The sequence below is a fragment of the Eschrichtius robustus genome, chromosome 3 (assembly GCF_028021215.1).
Source record: "Eschrichtius robustus isolate mEscRob2 chromosome 3, mEscRob2.pri, whole genome shotgun sequence".
In the NCBI taxonomy this organism is placed as follows: Eukaryota; Metazoa; Chordata; class Mammalia; order Artiodactyla; family Eschrichtiidae; genus Eschrichtius; species Eschrichtius robustus.
The window spans coordinates 106,113,838-106,134,393 of record NC_090826.1 but is presented as its reverse complement, the minus strand read 5'-3'; the positions used below and the strand labels follow the sequence as shown (position 1 = coordinate 106,134,393).

Below are 20,556 nucleotides of genomic sequence, written 5' to 3'. Positions count from 1 at the left end.
TTTTCTTTAGTCTTTTGTATATCTTTCTTGAGTTTTTTTTTTTAATGTACCCTTCAGAGTTTCTTTATGTATATAGACGCCAAGGACAAAGATATTTTTAATACCCACTTCTTACTCTGAAGATAGATTAGACACAGTATTTTGCACTTGGTTTTTTTTTTTTTTTTTTTTTTTTTACTTAATTGAAGATGTTTCTATATCAAAATATAGAACCTCCTTAATCTTTTTTATTCTGCAGAAATACCTTTTATGGGCATACCATATGTTACTTAACCAGTGCCCTAATGATAGAAATGTGAATTGTCTAGCATGTGCGTAAGTGTATTTGCAGAATAAATTTTCAGAAATGGAATTGCTGGATTAGAGAATATGTGCATTTGTAATTTTGGTTGATATTACTGAATTGCAATGTATGAGCAAACCTATGGGCTTCTCCTCAATGTGAATGGACATACTCTCATTTAAGAGTCATTTGGTTTTCTTTTTTCTATGGTTTCTCTGTTCATATCTGTATCCTTTTTTCCTGTTATGTTGTTTATCTTAATATTTTACGGAGAACAGATGTCTATGAAACAAAATATAAGTATATTCCCAATGTGTTGCTTTTTGTTTTTTAACTTTCTTTATGGGGATTTTTCATGCAGAGATTTTTATTTTTAATCAGGTTGAATTTATCAGTTTTTTTTTTATGGTTTCTGTATTTTGAATCCTAGTCAGCAACACTGTTCACATTCTAAGATTATAAAGGAATTCTCACATATTTTCTTCAAGTACTAGAATACTGGAGGACTTTTTCCAGATGGCTACTGATTTGTCCCAACACAATTTACTGAATATTTGATCTTTCATACAGTGATTTGAGATGGCACCTTTATCAAATTCTAAATTCCCATGTGTATTTGGGTGTTTTTCTGGACTTTCTTCTTTGTTCTATTATTCTATTAATTTATCAATGCCTCTCTGCTTTAAATATTAAGGATCTTCTTTTTCAGGGTTTTCCAGGCTGTGGTTATAGTTTATTTTTCTATATAATTTTAGAATCAGATTGTCTATTAAAAATCCTGTTAGTATTTTTATTGGAGTCACATTAAATTTGTGAATTTGTGTAAAGAAGACTGACATCTTTATGATGAGGAGTCTTCCTAACCAAACCATAGTGTCTTTCCATTTATTCAAGTTTCCTTTTGAGTCTTTCAGGTCTATTTTAAAGTCTTCATGTAGGTGTAGCACATTTCTTGTTAAGATTATTCTTAGGTATTTTATCTTTTGCTATTGCTATTGAAAATGAGGCCTTTTCTTACATTTTTCTTTTCTTTCCAATAGTCTTGCTATTACAAGTAGCAGGAATACAGAACTGCTTTCCTTTCTTTTGCAATTTTTTGAATTAATTATGAAATCATTTCTAGAATAGTCATTGATTTCTTTTGTTTCTTTCTCAAAAATATTTACAGATACTCATGCTTGATGGCTCATTTACAACGACAGCACATTGAATGAGTTCTGTTTTAAATGGAATAACCTTTGAGCTCTCAACAGGATATTTCCCCTCTGTTTTTTCAATATAAGATATTAGTGCACTTATACTATTTTACAGAAAAAGTCAATTATGTCACTGAAAATTTACTTCCAGTTCTTACCAAGAATTCTTCCAATTCTTGCTTGTAATCTATTTATTTATTTATTGTTATTTTTTAACTGTTTTTATATTTTGAATCAAAATGAATAAATTAATGAAAATAATGCTAGCTACTCCCTAATGAGCTGCTTCTTTGGGTTGTGCGGGAGAGTACATGTGAAGCCCTGAGTACATTCTTTCCTTACTGGTGACCAAGAGGATGGCAGCTGTCCTGGATCAAGAGTGTGTTTTGCCCTGCCTGACCTAAAAGTTCCCACCGCAGACTGAGGAATGTAACCTGACTAATTGTGAAAGTGCCAACAAGGGTGGTTCTCCCTTGCTGGAAAGCAGCGTTCCAAGGATTGTCATGATTTTCTCTCTCTCCTTTCTTTCCTCCAGGCCTGCTTTGTGAAGAGAACATTGATGACTGTGCCAGGGGTCCCCACTGCCTTAATGGCGGTCAGTGTGTGGATAGGATTGGGGGCTACAGTTGTCGCTGCTTGCCTGGCTTTGCTGGAGAGCGGTGTGAGGGGGACATCAACGAGTGCCTCTCCAGCCCCTGCAGCTCTGAGGGCAGCCTAGACTGCATACAGCTTACCAACGACTACCTGTGTGTCTGCCGCAGTGCCTTTACCGGTGAGCGACTTTCCAGCCTCCCCAGCCACTCTGCCTCAGAGGGGGATTTTAGTGAGGAAACTGGGCCCTGTATGACACATCCCAGACCTGAGTGAAGCTTTTCTCATATATGAAAAACTAGACCAGCTTAATTCAAGGGCCCAATTTTTTCTTAGGTCTGTGCTCCATCGATGTTTGCCATTCCTGAGAGACGCTATCTCTTTTGTTATACATTCATTATATCATATTGTAGCAGAAATATAAAAAAAAAAGAAATAGAATGTTGGGAGTAGTTGAGCAAAATAACATTTTTAAATTGAGGTAAAATACACATAACATAAAGTTTACTACCATCTTTACCATTTTTAAGTATACAGTTCAGTGGTGTTGAGGACATTCACACTGTTACGCTACCATCACCACCATCCATCTCCAGAGCTCTTCATCTGAGCAAAATAACATCTTGTTTTCAGGAACCTTACATCTAACTCTGGTTTCATCACCCTGCCTCCTTTGGCACGTAGTGACTTGAGTTACTGGGTATTCACTGCCACTGTGACCTTTCCACCTCTGTGGGAATCCAGAGAGGCTTAGGGTCTTCTAGGACACTTAAAGGGAGTAGATCCAAATTGGGGTGTGTTTAACCAAAATTGGTTGATGAGGGTTTGAAAAGGAAAACTTCAGAAGTCACAAGTGTGACCTGCAGTCTTAAGACTTGGCTGTGTTCATCACAGATTATAAAGATGACCAAGTCCTGCCTCAGAATAGGGACTTTACCATAGACACTTACTAATTATTTCTGGAGGAGGGCAGCTTGGTGACTTTGGGGAGCTAAAATAGTTGTTTATGTCTAAATATGGCAGTATCATCAGATACTCAGAAATCTGTTTTGCACTTCTGGGGTCCATCCGAATCTTACGCTGTAGAAGTATTCCTTGGGAGTCAGACGAGAGTCTGCAGTAGTCTACTTACTAATAGTTTGGCAAGCTGGACTCTGCTACATTCTGAGCCTATTATATCCAGACATTCTTCCTTCCAATTTTGAAGATGTGCTACCTTTAAGAACTTGGGAATTTTATTAAAAATGGGATGGATTTTGAAATATAGAAGATGCCTAGGTACATTATCAAAAGAGAAACAATCCATTATGAACATCATGCCTTCGAGGCAACACTGGACAGAAAGAATATGAACAATCTGTCTGTAGTCTCATATTGGTCATGATGTGCTTGAGAAGCCGGAAGAGCAGAACTGACTCTTGTTCCTTTCATTACCTCTGAGGCTTCCTTTATCTGGAAACAATGATAAGCACTTACAAAGAAAGAAGGAAATAGATGAAGGAAGGAATGGAGGCCACCTTGAATTGGGGTCCCCTAGTCAGGAAGTGGTGTTTCTACGTTTTCTACACCTGTGAATAAAAAATCCTTTGACTCAGTGATTGCGATTATGGTGGGGTGCTGATGCTGAGATGAACATCAAGGGACCATCAGTCCCTGAGCCCCGTGCAAATGTGGAGGCTGCTCTTGCTTATTGTCTGCTGCTGTGATTTGAAGAAACAAACATCTGTAACTCCTGCCCCATAATTCTGGTTGGCCAAAATTATTGCTATTTTAATTTCATTTTAATTTTTAAAACCATCTCTTCCCTTCCAAGTGCCTGAAGGCCAGATGGGGCCTGAATCCTGCTATTTGCCAAAAGGCCCCAGCATTGCCCCATGTCCCCCCCATGATTTCATTTGCTTAGTTCAGTTTGTCATGGAACAGTGGGCTCAGGATACCTTCTGTTTTAGAACTGTGCCTAGAGATCATTAACTCTGGGAATATTAAGCTGTGTTTTGAAACAGTGCCAATCGGGTTACAGAAAGGCTAGAAAATGATTGAAAAGAGAGGTCACTGATGAAAATTCGCTCTAAACTGCAAATCACCCTTTTTCTTAGTTTTTTTCTTTTAATTTTTATCGTAGTATAGTTGATTTACAACGTTGTGTTACTTTCTGCTGTGAAAGTAACAGCAAAGTGAATTCACAGCAAAGTGAATCAGTTATATATATACATATATACACTCTTTTTTAGATTCTTTTCCCATATAGGTCATTACAGAGTATTGAGTAGAGTGTCCTGTGCTATAGAGTAGGGTCCTTGTTAGTTATCTATTTTATACAGAGTAGAGTGTATATGTTCATCACCATTGAGATGTATTGGTCTGGTGTAGCCTCTCTTATGAAATAGACGGTGTTAAAATGCAGTGAACACTTTTGCTAAATGTTTCTTTTGACTCATGAAAGATAAAGTGCCTTCAAAAAAAGCTTAGATGTCATTTTCCTTTTTTTTTTTTTTGGAGGGATTAATCATTTTTTTTGTGAAAAATTTTGTTTTGTGAGTCTCGTTTTGTGAGTCGACTCTTGTTTTGTGAGTCGATTCAAGCGCATATGTGTGCCGTTTGTGCTTATTACTGTAGATAAGACAGATGAGGGAACTGCCCTGGGTCGGTGATGGGCCACGCATGTTGAGATCCAATGAGTGGCTTCCTCATCCTCTTTTGTTCCCTTAGGCTTAGAACTTAATTCTCATACCTCTTCCTCCTTCTCTAATCCTTTGACTGGCTCACATCCCAGCAGTGTTCTGTTCTGTAACTTGCAGTTACTACTTCTGCCTTTTAAAACACCCTTTCATTTTCTACTCTGAGGTCGTCACTGTGAAACTTTCGTCGATGTGTGTCCCCAGATGCCTTGCCTGAATGGAGGGACCTGTGCTGTGGCCAGCAACATGCCTGATGGTTTCATCTGTCGTTGTCCCCCGGTGAGTGCCGTGTTGCCTGTTGAAGGAGGATGCTCTCTTCCACACAGTCTGTGACGAAGCTGAGATTAAACCTGGTGTTTCCGAGCCCTGTGGGGAACTGTCTTGGTGGGGACATTTCTTAATTTTACCCTCTTTAGGAGAAAGTGCTTCAGTTTTCCATTTAGAACTGTTAAAATACTTCCAGAAACAGTGAGCTCCCTGATCTGTGACTGTCAATCTTCAGAAGCACCAAGGGCAATGGAACGTTCCCTTGAAATCAGGGCTAGTTTCTCTGGCTTCTGGGTCTTGTGCTGGAGGGTAGTCTTGCTGCCCAGATTGGGACAGAGTTGGTTGGACATGCCACTCTGCTCACATTCCTTGGCAGGGACTATTTGAGAGCAGGCTGCTTCTTCAACTAGAAGGAAGCCTGACGTTAGCCATTTGCTGTGCAAACACTTTTGCTACTGCCAGAGGCTAAAACCTCTCTAACACAGATCACTATGTGTGGAGAGATACCAAAAGGAAACCTGTCCAGTAACCTTGGCCTGGACTGAGCAAGAAGGCCAAGAACGAAATGGCATAGGAAAGTTTTTTAGACACCTAATACTCTGAAGTGAGTTTTTTCCCCCTATAAAGTCACTGTATGAGTGATCTAATGACGCTTAGGAAAGGTGCTGATAGATACGGTGTCACCTGACTCTTATCCTACCATGAACTGTTGACTTCATTTCTAGAACTGAGCTCTTAGAGTGAGAAAATTCTATATTCATCCTATGGAACCGCCAGCCCTCACCTATAGATTGACTTGAAGAGGTCTCTTCCTAGAACTTGGTCCAGGAGGCTACACGGAGGAATCTTAGCCAAGGGTCTAGTCTTCACCTCCCTAGAGGTGTGGCAGAGAGGGGATTGGGAGGGAAAATGGGGCATGCCCTCAAGAGTCAGCCTGCCATCCTCATTTGTTCCCTGATTTCCACAGGGATTCTCTGGGGCGAGATGCCAGAGCAGCTGTGGACAAGTGAAGTGTAGGAGAGGGGAGCAGTGTGTGCACACAGCCTCAGGACCCCGCTGCTTCTGCCCCAACCCCCAGGACTGCGACTCAGGCTGTGCCAGTAGCCCCTGCCAGCACGGGGGCAGCTGCTACCCGCAGCGCCAGCCTCCTTATTACTCTTGCAAGTGTTCTCCGCCGTTCTGGGGCAGCCACTGTGAATTCTACACAGCTCCCACCAGCACCCCTCCTGCCACCTGTCTGAGCCAGTATTGTGCCGACAAAGCTCGGGATGGCGTCTGCGATGAGGCCTGCAACAGCCATGCCTGCCAGTGGGATGGGGGTGACTGTTCCCTCACCATGGAGAACCCCTGGGCCAACTGCTCCTCCCCACTTCCCTGCTGGGATTACATCAACAGCCAGTGCGATGAGCTGTGCAACACGGCCGAGTGCCTGTTCGACAACTTTGAGTGCCAGAGGAATGGCAAGACGTGCAAGTAAGCATCCAGGGCCCCCAGAACTGAGGGACGCTGTCACTAACGTGCCTTGGTTTCTTGTTCTTGCTCCTAACCACTCCAGTGCTGCAGCCCAAGCTGCCTCTGCTTTTCGGACTGGTGCCCTGGGGCCCTCTTCTTCCTGGCATCAGCCTTGTCCCAGCGCACGCTGCCCTGTGCTCCCCCTTGCTGCCGGAGGTGCGGGAACGCTCACTGCACAGCCGCCCTCTCTCTGCCTGTCTCTGCTTCCTCGCCTGCTGCTCTCACAACCTCCTGGGGGAAATAACTTTTGGAAGTGTTGTTACCCACTCTCAGGCAGCCTCTCACTTAACCTGCCTGCAGGATGGATGGAAAGGTCTGTACCTCTCTCTATTTGCCCCATTCCTTTCCCTAAGACAGGGTTTCCCCATCAGGTTTATCAGGAAGCATATAAGCTAGCTTAGGCAGCTTAACCCTCCAGGTCTTCATTGTTGCAGTTATACGGGGCTTTGCGGGTTACATAATGACTTTCCATTTAGTCACCCCATTTAGTTTAACTCTGATTAATTTTCGCCAACCTTGTGAGGCACAGGTATTGTTAGTGGCCTTTCACAGGTGAGGGAACTGAGACCTGGGAGGTTCAAGAACTTGCCAAAGCACATACAGCTACTCCTGACCTCCTCATTGAGCTAGAGTGGCACAAGTTGTGCTAGGTGGTGGAACCATCAAGGGATGTGAGTCGGGGAGGAGAGGAGAGTGGAAATAAAATGATTTTTGCATCACTGGGCTTTGGGATTCAATTTCCTTTTCCCAGTGTTTGAAAGATGCTGTACAAATTAGATCTGGTACCCTGTGTGGGACACACTGCTCCCCACCTACCTTCCAGAGCTGGGATTCAGTTAGAAGAGATTAGAAGAGAATTGGGCCATATCAACATGGTCCACTGTACAGCATCTCTTGATGGTGCAGGGCTACGATCCAGTTTCTGGAAGCACCTTCTAGAGTCATGTTTTACTTCTGAAAGCCTAGAGGCAATGGATTACAAACAAAATAAAGGAAGCAGGAACCAAGTAGATTTTTGTTCCAGATTTGTTTACAGATCTGATTTAACAAGATTAGGAGCTGCCTGGGGGCCCACGCGTGTAGTGAGTACAGTTTTGTTTCTCATTCAGAGAGCACTGACTGACACTAAGGGGTGTAGACTATATATGCTCTAAGAAGACAGGGATAGGAGAGTCACAGAAGGCTTCATGGGGCATTCGGGATCCAATCTGAGCCATAGACAATGGGTAGGAAAGTCCACATTAGTTCCAAGGGGAAACCAACTAGAGCTGCGGTCTGGTCTGAGACCCTTACCTTGTTCTCTTCCTCCTCTGCCTCCCCCTGCCTAGATACGACAAGTACTGTGCAGACCACTTCAAAGACAACCACTGTGACCAGGGGTGCAACAGCGAGGAGTGTGGCTGGGATGGGCTGGACTGTGCTGCTGACCGGCCGGAAAACCTGGCAGACGGCACCCTGGTGATTGTGGTGCTGATGCCACCTGAACAGCTGCTCCAGGATGCCCGCAGCTTCCTGCGGGCGCTGGGCACCCTGCTCCACACCAACCTACGCATCAAACGAGATGCCCAGGGGGACCTCATGGTCTACCCCTATTATGGTGAAAAGTCAGCTGCCACGAAGAAGCAGAGGCTGACGCGCAGGTCCCTTCCTGGCGACCAAGAACAGGAAGTGGCTGGGTAGGCTTTTAACTTCTGAACTTCTTAAAGCTTAGTTGTATCAAGCTGAGCACTTTGATACGCAGAAGTCATAACTGCACCCATAAAAATGAAAGGTCAGAAAAAGAACAGCCAACCAAGTAACACAAGCCCATGATCCCAGTATTCACAGTTAGTGCTAAAGGTCTGCCTTGACTTGGGGATCCTGAAAAGCGGGCTGGAGCCAGCGGGGGGCAGGATGCCAGGACGGCCTCCTCAAGTGCTAGAATCTCTAACCGTTTGCCAGAGTTACCTTAAATCCCTCTAGTGACGACTCCTCTTTGTATGAATCCTGGCCTTCTTTTCAAGGCCCTCCATTTATGTCTCTTTGACAAGGGTGATGTTCTGCATGTGTTCCGTCGTTCACACCCCACATTGTTAGTATATCTCACAGTGTTCAACTCGATAGCTAGCTGAAGAACAGATGCAGAGACAAAGGAGAGTAAGGAACAAAAACAAGGGGCAGGGGTGTATTTTTAGAGTGGCTCTATGTACCGTTGAGTACGTTGGAACGGGTAGGAGAAGCCCACCAAAGACAGCTTCACCCCGTTTTCTCACTTTGTCTCATGTTGCCTAAGTCAGAATGCTTAGACTCAGCCAAACCAAGGAGAGCGAGACATCCCCCAAGTGAGAATTAGTGTTTAGGATCTAGATGGACAACATCCTAATTTCTGAGATCTTTCTGGAGGCAGCATCCAGAGGTGGAGAGCCTGAGGCTGAAGGTGGGGAAGAAGGCTCATGTCACCCTCTCTAACTCAGATTCCTGGACTGACACCCGTCCGTTTTCTCACCATTTCCCTTTTACCTCTTTCCCCTCGGCTTCCCACAGCTCTCAGGTATTCCTGGAAATTGACAACCGCCAGTGTGTCCAAGATTCAGACCAGTGCTTCAAGAATACGGACGCTGCAGCAGCTCTTCTGGCGTCTCACGCCATCCAGGGGACCCTGTCGTACCCTCTTGTGTCTGTTGTCAGTGAGTAGCACTGGAATTAAGGGGAAGGTATGGGGAGAAAGGTGTCACTTGGGGGCAGAAAGATCAGGGCATAGTGTACAACGTGCAGCTCTCTATTTCTCAGGGCTAGTGAGGTCAAAGTTGTTCTCTAAAGGAATGTAGGGGGAGTATTGAGGGGTGGATGTTTTATTCATCACTTTTCCCTGTCTCTCTGCACTTTCAGGTGAATCCCTGACCCCAAAACGCACCCAGCTTATCTATCTACTTGCTGTTGCTGTTGTTATTGTCTTGTTTATTATCCTGCTGGGGGTTATCGTGGCAAAGCGAAAGCGTAAGCATGGCTCCCTCTGGCTGCCTGAAGGCTTCACCCTTCGCCGTGACTCCAGCAATCACAAACGTCGTGAGCCAGTGGGACAGGATGCCGTGGGGCTGAAGTAAGGCGGTCTGCCACCAAGCTACCATTCACAGTAATAATGAGCATGGATAAGAGGAAAATCAGATCTTGTTGAATCATGATTTTATATTCTGAGCTCTGGCCATGCTGTGTTATTACACTTGACCATGATTCTGGATGCCTACTGAGTGACTCTAAAATAACAAGAGTCTGGATGCTTCAATTCTGTACATATAATCACAGTGGTCCTCAGCTTCTGTGATGAGGCAGGCACACTTTTGTTGTCAGCTCTTGATTAGTGGGAAAGGAAAGGATATTTCCTCAGGCAGTGGGATGTAATATTGCCCATTTTTCCTGGGCCAAAGGCCCTGAAAGTCCGACTATAGCCATGAGAGTGTGTGATGGTAGAAATAGTATTGAAAACTTCTATGTTCGTTTATGATATAACATCTGCTCTTATTTTACACCTTCATAATTCCGTCACATCAGAAATCTCTCAGTGCAAGTCTCAGAGGCTAACCTGATTGGTTCTGGAACAAGTGAACATTGGGTCGACGATGAAGGGCCCCAGCCAAAGAAAGCCAAGGTAAGCTAGCCATGGTAGAACCACCATTGTTATCCATTATCTGCTCGCATTTCATATTTCTGTCCTTTGGTATCTAGAATGTCATGAATGGGAGAAAAGGGTGATGGTCTTTACATGTTGCCCAGGCAGAGGCTATCCTAGGTTGTCTGAAAAAGCAGGAATCTTTAGGTCACTGATGGCCTTGGGTTACCTATGTAAGTTTTTCAAGAAGAACTCTTTAAAAATAATAAAACAGACATGCTTCCTTCCTCAAGTGTCACGCTGATGGTACTTGAATAAGGACTACTGTGTGTAAATAGCAGTTTCCTTCATGGCTAGATCTCTCCCTTGTCCTCTCTGGGTACTTCTCCTTCTGGAAGGGAAGGTGGAACTAATCAGTGGAAGAGAGCCAATGACCACTGAGTTTGGAGGCTTCCAATCTTGAGCCCTGGAAACTAAAGCCGCGTAGAAGTAAGGGGTACATTGGGCTGAGTCTGACATGAAAAAGGAGACCATTCACCCATAGATATACATGGCTAGGATATGCATGTATCCCAAGGATAGTCTAAATCAGCTTGAGGAAATAAATGCTTGAGGAATACAGGCATGAAGTACACCATGATGGTTAAGAACATTGCGTTAGCTATAGTCAGAACTGGATTCAAGTCCAAAACTCTGGCACATTACTTAACCTCTTTGTACTTAATTACCTTAATCTGTAAGATAGGGAAAATAATAATAATTCTTTCCTGTATGAGTTGTTGTGAGGATTAAATACAGCACTACGTGTAAATTGCCTGAGCTATTTTCTGTCACATACTAAATACTTCATAAAGGGCAGCTGGTTTTAAAATTATAATAATAATATTATTATGCAGTAAATACTTCCTGAATGCTTGCTCTGTGCTGGGCACTGGGTTAAATACAGGGTACGAGGAGACAACCCTGAGCAAGGCTTGTTCCCTATCGTGAGGAACCTTTCAGGCAGCAGTGGGAACTGCCGTGTAGTGCCATGTAGGTACTTAACACATGCTCAGTTAAGCAGAGTGAGCAGAGGGTGTTCTTTAGGACCAACAAGAGGAATTAGAGTCTACTTTCTATTTGAAGGGTAGACAGGAGTTAGTCAGACAAAGAATTGGGAGAGACCATGGCAGGCTGAAGGAACAACATAGGCAAAAGCCCAGAAGCAGGAAAATGTTGCTTTGGGGATCTATAGATGGCATGTTAGGTAGGTAATATAGGTGACGTAGTAAGGCTGAAGCCTAGAGTATGGGCTTGGGGAGGTTAGGAGAGTGGTACAGACAATGCAGGAGAGGTAGACAGGAACCACATCGTGAGAGCAGTGGGAAGCCAGTGTGGATGATAGTCTGGAAGGTTAGATAGGAGGACAGAGAAAACTGGGTGGGAGATTAGAAGTGATGGGAGACTCCGGACTAGCTCCTTGTCTGCAGCTCCCGGCGTGGGCGAGATTGATAGGGAGAGTTGTCTTCTCCTTTCAGGCTGAAGATGAGGCTTTACTCTCAGAAGAAGATGATCCCATCGATCGACGGCCATGGACACAGCAGCACCTTGAAGCTGCAGATATCCGTAGGACGCCATCGTTGGCTCTCACCCCTCCGCAGGCAGAGCAGGAGGTGGATGTGCTGGATGTGAACGTCCGCGGCCCAGGTCAGCACCTGCAAGCCTCCCCTTTTTCGTTGCGCGTGCCTGCCCTGGCTTCCACCTTATCCCTGTGTTTGTCCCACTTGCTGATATGCTCCCTTCTGATTTCACAGATTGGAAATCAGCTCGAGGAAATGAATGTTTAAGGAACACAGGCTTGCAGAAATTATGAACTTATATGAGAAAAGAGGGAAGGATTTCACATTGCTTCACATACACCATGCTCGACAGCAAATAGGCTGATTATTTGGGATAGATTTTAGTAGGACAAAAAAATAATATTCCAAAGCAGAGGGACAGAGAATTTGTTTAGTTCGCACCTTAGTGCACATGGTTTATTAATAGTGGATATTTTTAAAAGTTGTCCAATTTAAAATAACATAGCACTTAGGAACTTGAACAGGAAAGCTTATTTAACGTAGAGAATAGCTGCTCTTTACAGAAAGGATGTTATCAAGGAAAAGTCAGTTGCCAATTACCACAAGAATCACAGAGTTTCTTCACAAAAGAATAATTTTCTTCACATCGAGCAACAATAGGGTTAATTGAACATTAATGTCCTTCCCCTCCTCGAATACTTTTTGGAATTTTCCCTTCCTCTAGATGGGTGCACCCCACTGATGCTGGCTTCTCTCCGAGGAGGCAGCTCAGATATGAGTGATGAAGATGAAGATGCGGAGGACTCTTCCGCCAACATCATCACGGACTTGGTCTACCAGGGTGCCAGCCTCCAAGCCCAGACAGACCGGACTGGTGAGATGGCCCTGCATCTTGCAGCCCGCTACTCGAGGGCCGATGCTGCCAAGCGCCTCCTGGATGCGGGTGCAGATGCCAACGCCCAGGACAACATGGGCCGCTGCCCTCTCCATGCTGCAGTGGCAGCTGATGCCCAAGGTGTCTTCCAGGTAAAGAACATGTAAAGAGTTGGTTCCTTATGGATCTAGTATATTTTCCCTTTATTAAGGCACTTAATATCCCCTTACATTTGTTCAATGGCTCTTTGAGAGAATAAGGCAGATGATAGAGTCCTGCTTGCTGGAAAGGAAAAGGGAAAGCAGGAAAAGGGAGGCAGGCAAACAGACTTGACTGTTTCCAGCCAGGAAATAATAGAGCCAATAGCAGATAACACCAGTCTTCTGATTGTTAATCACTGCTTAGCTTTGTTTTGTTTCTGATGTGGCAAAATGCCTCCCAAATGAAAAGATCAGATGGGAGCGATACCTGTTATGAAGCCTCTGACTAGTGTCAGCTTCTCCCTCTAGATTTATCTGACCATATGGGCTTCCAGCTGCTCCTTGGTGGGTTTCTTGACATGAGTTCATGATGTATACCTGATGCCCTATTAGTCTACCCTCATGAGGAAATTGGAAGCATGCTGTATCATCTTAACCTATACACCATAATTGAGGTTGTGGTATTTTCCCACATCCCTCTTCTTTCTTTAGAAAGTAGAAGTACGTTAGTTTACATAGCCATTGTAAAGCTTGAGCACCTATTTCTTTGTATTTTCGTTCATCCATTTATTCCTTCATTCATTCGTTCAACAAATATTTATTGACTGACCATGGTAGAACCATGGGCACAAAGATAACAAGACATTCCCTGTCCTCCAGGGACTTGCAGTGTAGCCTCAGCTCTGATGCTGTTATTTCTTATCTCAGCTTCATTATTTTTTGTATCCAGGTGACTCTCTTTTCTGTATTTTCTCGTGTTCTAGATACTGATCCGCAACCGAGTAACTGATCTAGATGCCAGGATGAATGATGGCACTACACCCCTGATCCTGGCTGCCCGCCTAGCTGTGGAGGGAATGGTGGCAGAGTTGATCAACTGCCAAGCAGATGTGAATGCAGTGGATGACCACGGTAGGGATGAGAAGCAGGGATTCAGATTCCTACCTGCAAAGCAAGTCTCTAAGGAGGAAGATTGTTGCACGATCCTTAATGAGCTGTCCCGGATCCGAATCCACTGAAGATTCATTCAGTCATTCATTCTTCCTTTTACCATATTGAGTTCAGAGATCTGAGACAGCGGGAGGTCCATAGATGAAGCTGGGAAGGGATTTTTAGTGAGGGTTCTCAGATCTCAAAGCAGGTCTATGGAAGGTTTCCCTGTGTACGTTCCCAGGCACACCACTCTTGATATAAGGATGTGAGAGCCTACTTCATTGTGGAGGTGAGGGTTGTGAGATACTCTTAACTATGCATTCTGGCATGTAATAAATAAGTAGGTTATTGTCTTCAGTGTGTGACAGGGTAGATTCTGCCATGTGAGGGATGTGGTACCATAGACAGATGATCCTTTTACTTAGAGGTCTTCTGAAGGCTAGGCAGCCTGTACTGAAGTATTTCTAGAATAGGGGAAAATGAACATAATTCTTGGGTTTTTCCTATGGGCCCCCAGAGAGAACTGGCTTCCTACTGCTGTCCAAGAAGTTCAAGTTTCCTAGTACAAGTCCTGATGCTTCCCGATAGTAGGAGTAGGACATGTCCTTCTGCTCTGTCTGCTTACAAAAATGTTTTGTTTTTTTAAAAATTTATTTTATTTTTATTTTTGGCTGCTTTGAGTCTTTGTTGCTACGTGCGGGCTTTCTCTAGTTGCAGCGAGCGGGTGCGCGGGCTTCTCATTGCGGTGGCTTCTCTTGTTGCAGAGCACGGGCTCTAGGCGGGCGGGCTTCAGTAGTTGTGGCTCGCGGGCTCTAGAGCACAGGCTCAGTAGTTGTGGCGCACGGGCTTAGTTGCTCTGCGGCATGTGGGATCTTCCCAGACCAGGGCTCGAACCCACGTCCCCTGTGTTGGCAGGCGGATTCTTAACCAGTGCACCACCAGGGAAGCCCTAAAAATGTTTTTTCCTGCAGGAAAATCTGCTCTTCACTGGGCAGCTGCTGTGAATAATGTGGAGGCGACCCTTTTGCTGTTGAAAAATGGGGCCAACCGAGACATGCAGGACAACAAGGTACAGTCTGGGCTCTGAGCTGGAGGGCAGGCGTAGCAGGGCCTCAGATTATCAGGCCTTCGCTTTTCTCCTGTAGCTCCTCTTGTGATAAGGATAGACAGAGATGGAAGCAGATTGGAACTTGGTCCAGAGAGCTGGAGTGCTTGTATTGGGCTTATCCAGGGAAGTGTCAGGATTGACCCTCTGCCTACTCAGTACTCAGTCTGAATCAGGCTCTCCTGTCAATAACTTTGGTGTAGCCTTTTCTGCCTTTCTCTTCTTTGACATTTCCCTTTCTCCTGGTCTTCGTTCTGTTCACACTCACTTACTTTTCACTTGTTTGTTCTTATTTGTTTTCTTGATACTTTTTTCCCCCCTGTTCTTGGGCACCATGATGTTTTCCTGTTTGCTTTTCTTCCTCTGAGTTTTATGTCGTGTTTCCCCTCTCTTGCTCATCTTATCTTCTCTCATTCATTTCCTCTTTTCCCTTATGTTAGTTCTTTCTCTCAGATGTTTTGTCTCTTCTTTCTTTTACTTTCCCTTATTTTTCCCAGTTCTATATACATGCTTTAGGTTCTTCCCCTCATACCTTTCTTATTTCTACCTGTTGTTCCTTTTAGGACCCTATTTGGAGAAGCTCAGTGCTCTTTTAAGTGAATTTCTGGCTTGGGGACATGCTTTATCTCACACGTTCCCCACTAAGGAGATGTAGCACTCAATGGGGCAAAGTTGGTTCTTAGGGCGGGGTAAAGTAATCTTAACTTTCTTTATGTATAAAGTACAGATGTCCATTCAGTACGTAGATAGTTATACACTTTATCTGTGATACTAAAATTTCATGCAGGAAGGAAGTTAGGAAAAAACGTCTAAAGGAATGATAACAAACAGATTTGAGAAACACTGCTGTATTCTCAAGAGTGGTATTAAAATGTGCTCTGTGTGGACCTTTTCTGTAGGAAGAGACCCCTCTGTTTCTTGCTGCCCGGGAGGGGAGCTATGAAGCAGCCAAGATCCTGTTAGACCATTTTGCCAATCGGGACATCACAGACCACATGGATCGTCTTCCCCGGGACGTGGCTCGGGACCGCATGCACCATGACATTGTGCGCCTGCTGGATGAGTACAATGTGACCCCGAGCCCTCCAGGCACCGTGCTGACTTCTGCTCTCTCACCTGTCATCTGTGGACCCAACAGATCTTTTCTCAGTCTGAAGCACACCCCGATGGGCAAGAAGTCTAGACGGCCCAATGCCAAGAGTGTTGTGCCCTCTAGCCTCCCTAACCTTGCCAAGGAGGCCAAGGAGGCCAAGGGGAGTAGGAGGAAGAAGTCTCTGAGTGACAAGGGCCAGTTGTCTGAGAGCTCAGTGACTCTGTCCCCCGTCGATTCCCTAGAATCTCCCCACACATATGTTTCTGATACCACATCCTCTCCGATGATTACATCCCCCGGAATCTTACAGGCCTCACCCAACCCTGTGTTGGCCACTGCTGCCCCCCCTGCCCCGGTCCATGCACAGCATGCACTGTCTTTCTCTAACCTTCATGAGATGCAGCCCTTGGCTCACGGGGCCAGCACTGTGCTTCCCTCAGTGAGCCAGCTGCTGTCGCACCACCACATCGTTCCCCCGGGCGGTGGCGGTGCGGGGAGCTTGGGCAGGCTACATCCAGTCAGTGTCCCAGCGGACTGGGTGAACCGTGTGGAGGTCAATGAGACCCAGTACAACGAGATGTTTGGTATGGTCCTGGCTCCAGCTGAGGGCACTCACCCTGGCATAACTCCCCAGAGCAGGCCGCCTGAAGGGAAGCATTTACCTGCCCCTCGAGAGCCCCTGCCCCCCATCGTGACTTTCCAGCTAATCCCCAAAGGCAGCATTGCCCAACCAGCCGGGGCTGCCCAGCCTCCATCCAGCTGCCCTCCAGCTGTTGCAGGCACCCTGCCCACCATGTATCAGATTCCAGAAATGGCTCGTTTGCCCAGTATGGCTTTCCCCACTGCCATGATGCCCCAGCAGGATGGGCAGGTTGCTCAGACCATTCTCCCAGCCTACCATCCCTTTCCAGCCTCTGTGGGCAAGTACCCCACGCCCCCTTCACAGCATAGCTATGCTTCCTCCAATGCTGCTGAGAGAACCCCCAGTCACAGTGGTCACCTCCAGGGTGAGCACCCCTACCTGACACCATCCCCAGAGTCTCCTGACCAGTGGTCAAGTTCATCCCCCCACTCTGCTTCTGACTGGTCAGATGTGACCACCAGCCCCACTCCTGGGGGTGCTGGAGGAGGTCAGCGGGGACCTGGGGCACACATGTCTGAGCCACCACGCAGCAACATGCAGGTCTACGCATGAAACACTCTGCCTCCAGCGTAGGGACAGAACTCCTATCGTAAATGCTGCTGAGGAGCAAATGAAGGTCGTCCGGGACAGAAATGAAGAAATCTCTGGAACCAGCTTCCGGAGGCAGGGGAGAGGAGATGCTCTTATCTTGTAGATGATGCAAAGGAAGCAATTTTATTAGCTTCACTGTGTATCTGCAGGGTTTTGGGAGCCGGGGGGAGGGACAAGGCTCCTTGTAATCTCTTGCCCATCAAGCCCAGGTTCATGGAATTGCAAGATGAATACAAGACTTGGGACCGCGTTTCCTCTCTTCAGTGTGGGCAACAAGATTGATGCCTGTTGCAGACATTCTTGCAGCTTGGACTGTATTTTCAGCCTGGGGGGCTATTGCTATATCCATGAGAAGATTCTATAGTAGAGTCCTATTGGGAATTGTGCCCTGGAATTCTGCCGGAGTTGACCTATCTTATATTCTCATCCTTGGAAAGTCTTTTGACTTCACTCGGTGCTGTAATTGTTGCACCTCTCTGTGGCTGGAACCCCACCTGCATGTTATAGGGCAGGACCTTTGTGCTTTTAATCATTCCTGCTCTGGAAAGCACCTGCAGCCTTCTTTTCCCCTCCTATTTTCCCAGTGTCCCTAGGAGTCTCACGGGGTTTACTTTTATGGTTCTCAGCAGAAAACTTTCAAGTATGTTTCTTTAGAAAATGGACATAGTGCATTCTCCTACATAATATCATTCCTAAAAGAAGAAGGGGAACAAAATATTTTTCTTTGAACCCATTTAGGGGACCAGCACCCCCTTCAAGAGGCTGCCCCTGAATTCTCTTGCCTGCATGCAGGATTCCTACAAACCTTACCAGGAAGAAGAGTAAGAATCTGTTGTTTCTTCCATTTGTGGGCCTAGTAAGTGTGAAGGTTTATCCTTGGCAGTGTAGGTAATATGAGCCCTTAAAAAACCCAAACAGACAAAGGTTTGGAATGTTGGAATGACCAAGAGATAAGCTAACTCATGCAAGGAAGGAGTGGTTACCCGCTGACCGGTCCCTGCCAAGCATTCCATTGACTGCCAGTGTGAAACACATTTGTTCCCTGATATTGGAACGCTCGGCCTGCTTCACTCACACATCCAGCAGATGAAGATCATCTTAGCTGTTGAGCCATCCCCTCCACATATCTCCAAGAAGAAAATGTCTCAAACAATATTCCCTCGCTGTTTAGAAGTGAAAGTTCTTTCCTCCGCTCAAGGGCCCCCTGTGACAGTCGTCTTCCCTTAGTCAGATGACCGTAGTCTCTACTTCCTGATGTTCCCTCTGATTCCAGGCCCCTTCACCTAGCTTCCCTCCGTACTGTGGGGTCTGATTACTGGGGCACCCAGTAGGTTCTCACTGAACACGTGGGTTTTCTGTGTTCGAGTGTGGGAAATAGAATGTTGGCTAGTTTTCTAGGGCCTAAGCAGCCTTATAAGAAGGTTGGAAGGGGAGGAACTATGAGGTAGCCTTTGCTATTTTTTGCCACCATTTCTTTTCCTTTCCAGCAGTCATGAGATTCTCTGTTAGGGAACTAATGTGGACACTTATCAGGGACATTTTCCCTTCATAGAGTCACCTTCTAGATGATAATGGGCAATTACAGACTCACTGTCTTGTCATCCTCATGTTCAGATTGTGATTGTATCCCACCTGAGTCTGCTTCCTGTATTTGTGGTGTTGGCAACTTTTTTGACCCTCTGTCAAGTTGGACGAAGCATTCTAGCCAACACTAGAAAGAGGAGAAAAATGCTTTTCTTCCTCTTCTCCCTGAGTCAGCTAACAACTGGTCCTGTCTCCACACTGTTAACTTCTGCCCGGTGCTATGATGTCATGACACATGGAAAATTAGTTCTTCGGGGGACGTTTTGTAGCTATTAATAGGTGGTCTGCCTACTCCGTGTTGGTTTCGATAGTTTTCATTCCTGCCTTGCCTGGGAGTATTCATCAGTTCTTCCCATTTACCTGATTTATCTGTCTGTGACTTCGTATGGAAACCCTGTGTGTCTGTTCGCATGGAAGTGTACAAAGGATTTTCCCAGTCCTGCCCAAGTTCATTGAATTAAAAAAAATTTTTTTGTTTTTCCCTGATATAAGCAGATTGTTTGTTCATTTGTATTTTATTCTCTCACATGGCAACTCTACCAGCCCCGTTCATAGTGTGTAGTATTTTATCATTCTAAACGGTGACTCTTTATCCTAGGACCCATTTGTTGATTCACAGGTGGGGAGAACCTATCTACATGGATCACTATGGACCCCACACATCTGCACTTCTCCGTCATCCCGTTCCAGCCCCTCTTCCTCAGAGTGTCAGCCTCTGATCCAGTAGCTTGATCCCTTGTAGCCTCCTCCATCTGCAAGCACACTGTAGGCCTAACTTGCTTGTTCCTCTTTGGGTTTTGGGGAGATGAATGTGAAAGCTGCCATTACAGACAACGGTCTTCAGTGATGAGGAGGAAGACACTGCCTTTCAAGCATTTATCGATCGCTTAGATTGTAAGAACACTTGAGTTGTATAGGACCTAGTAAAAGAGAAGGTAAGATGGAGAATCACTTTCTCACATGGGTGCTGAATTGGAGACTAAGTTTGTATGGGATACAACTTTTATGCCAGGTATAGGTCACCCTCTGTGCCCCCCACATTCTTGTTTTATCTTTATAAATTCTTCCTTTGATTCCTCTTCTGTCTGCCTTTGGGGATATGTTTTTTATTTGTTTGTTTCTTTTGTATTAAGCGTCATTTTCTGACTTACCTGTTGGTAAGGGAGGGAGAGGTTTGAGGGAAAGAGAGACTGAGAGCTAAAGATTTTATGTAAGCAGTCAGCTATGATGCGCAAGTCCATTATATCATCTTATTATTAAATTTGCTAGTTCATAATTCTTGCATAAGAAAGAACCAAAGGTGTAATGTTCTGTTGGCAGGTGGTTTGGGGATTTTGGCCTTAACTAATATACTGAATGTATAATGACTGTTTGAGAGGACAAGTTTATATGCCCTGAGGCTCCCATTCATAACTGCTTGTTGGTACTGTGGCTTCTTCCTTGTGTACATTTCTCTTAAAAGTGATACGATATCTGTTTGTATGAGAAACCCATAACCAGTAAAATGACTGCATATTCCTGACTATACATAGTAAGGAAAATGCACAATTTGTTTTTAATTTTCAAAGTTTCATTCTAAAAGTAGTTAAGACGAAATTTATATGGAAGCATTTTTATCACAAAATAAAAAACGTTACATGTCAAGCTCAATGGGCACTGCGGTTTTTATTTTCCATTCTTGCATCACTGGTCTTGCAATGATTTACCTTCTGATGTCATAATTTGCTGAGAGGGAAAACATTTTCTTTTCATTCTGAATCCCACGGAGCCTAGCACTAGTCTTTTTTTCTTTCACCAGGCAGAGAATAAATAAATGCTTTTGAGGAGAAAGCTTCTGCCAGATAGGAAGCATCACAAGATT

At 45.0% G+C, this 20,556-nt stretch overlaps 1 protein-coding gene across 1 annotated transcript in view; it reads left to right on the top strand.

The window, feature by feature from the left end:
• Positions 1-20,339, top strand: part of NOTCH2 (notch receptor 2) — a 178,562-nt gene extending 158,223 nt beyond the window's left edge. Inside the window, exons 23-34 of the mRNA XM_068540605.1 lie at positions 2,015-2,251; positions 4,915-5,027; positions 5,983-6,488; positions 7,856-8,203; positions 9,051-9,193; positions 9,396-9,606; positions 10,056-10,152; positions 11,631-11,799; positions 12,397-12,698; positions 13,511-13,658; positions 14,651-14,748; positions 15,684-20,339. Of these exons, the coding sequence (XP_068396706.1) occupies positions 2,015-2,251; positions 4,915-5,027; positions 5,983-6,488; positions 7,856-8,203; positions 9,051-9,193; positions 9,396-9,606; positions 10,056-10,152; positions 11,631-11,799; positions 12,397-12,698; positions 13,511-13,658; positions 14,651-14,748; positions 15,684-17,072 (3,761 nt within the window). The 3' untranslated portion in view covers positions 17,073-20,339. The remainder of the gene's footprint in view (positions 1-2,014; positions 2,252-4,914; positions 5,028-5,982; positions 6,489-7,855; positions 8,204-9,050; positions 9,194-9,395; positions 9,607-10,055; positions 10,153-11,630; positions 11,800-12,396; positions 12,699-13,510; positions 13,659-14,650; positions 14,749-15,683) is intronic.
• The last annotated feature ends 217 nt before the right edge of the window (positions 20,340-20,556 follow it).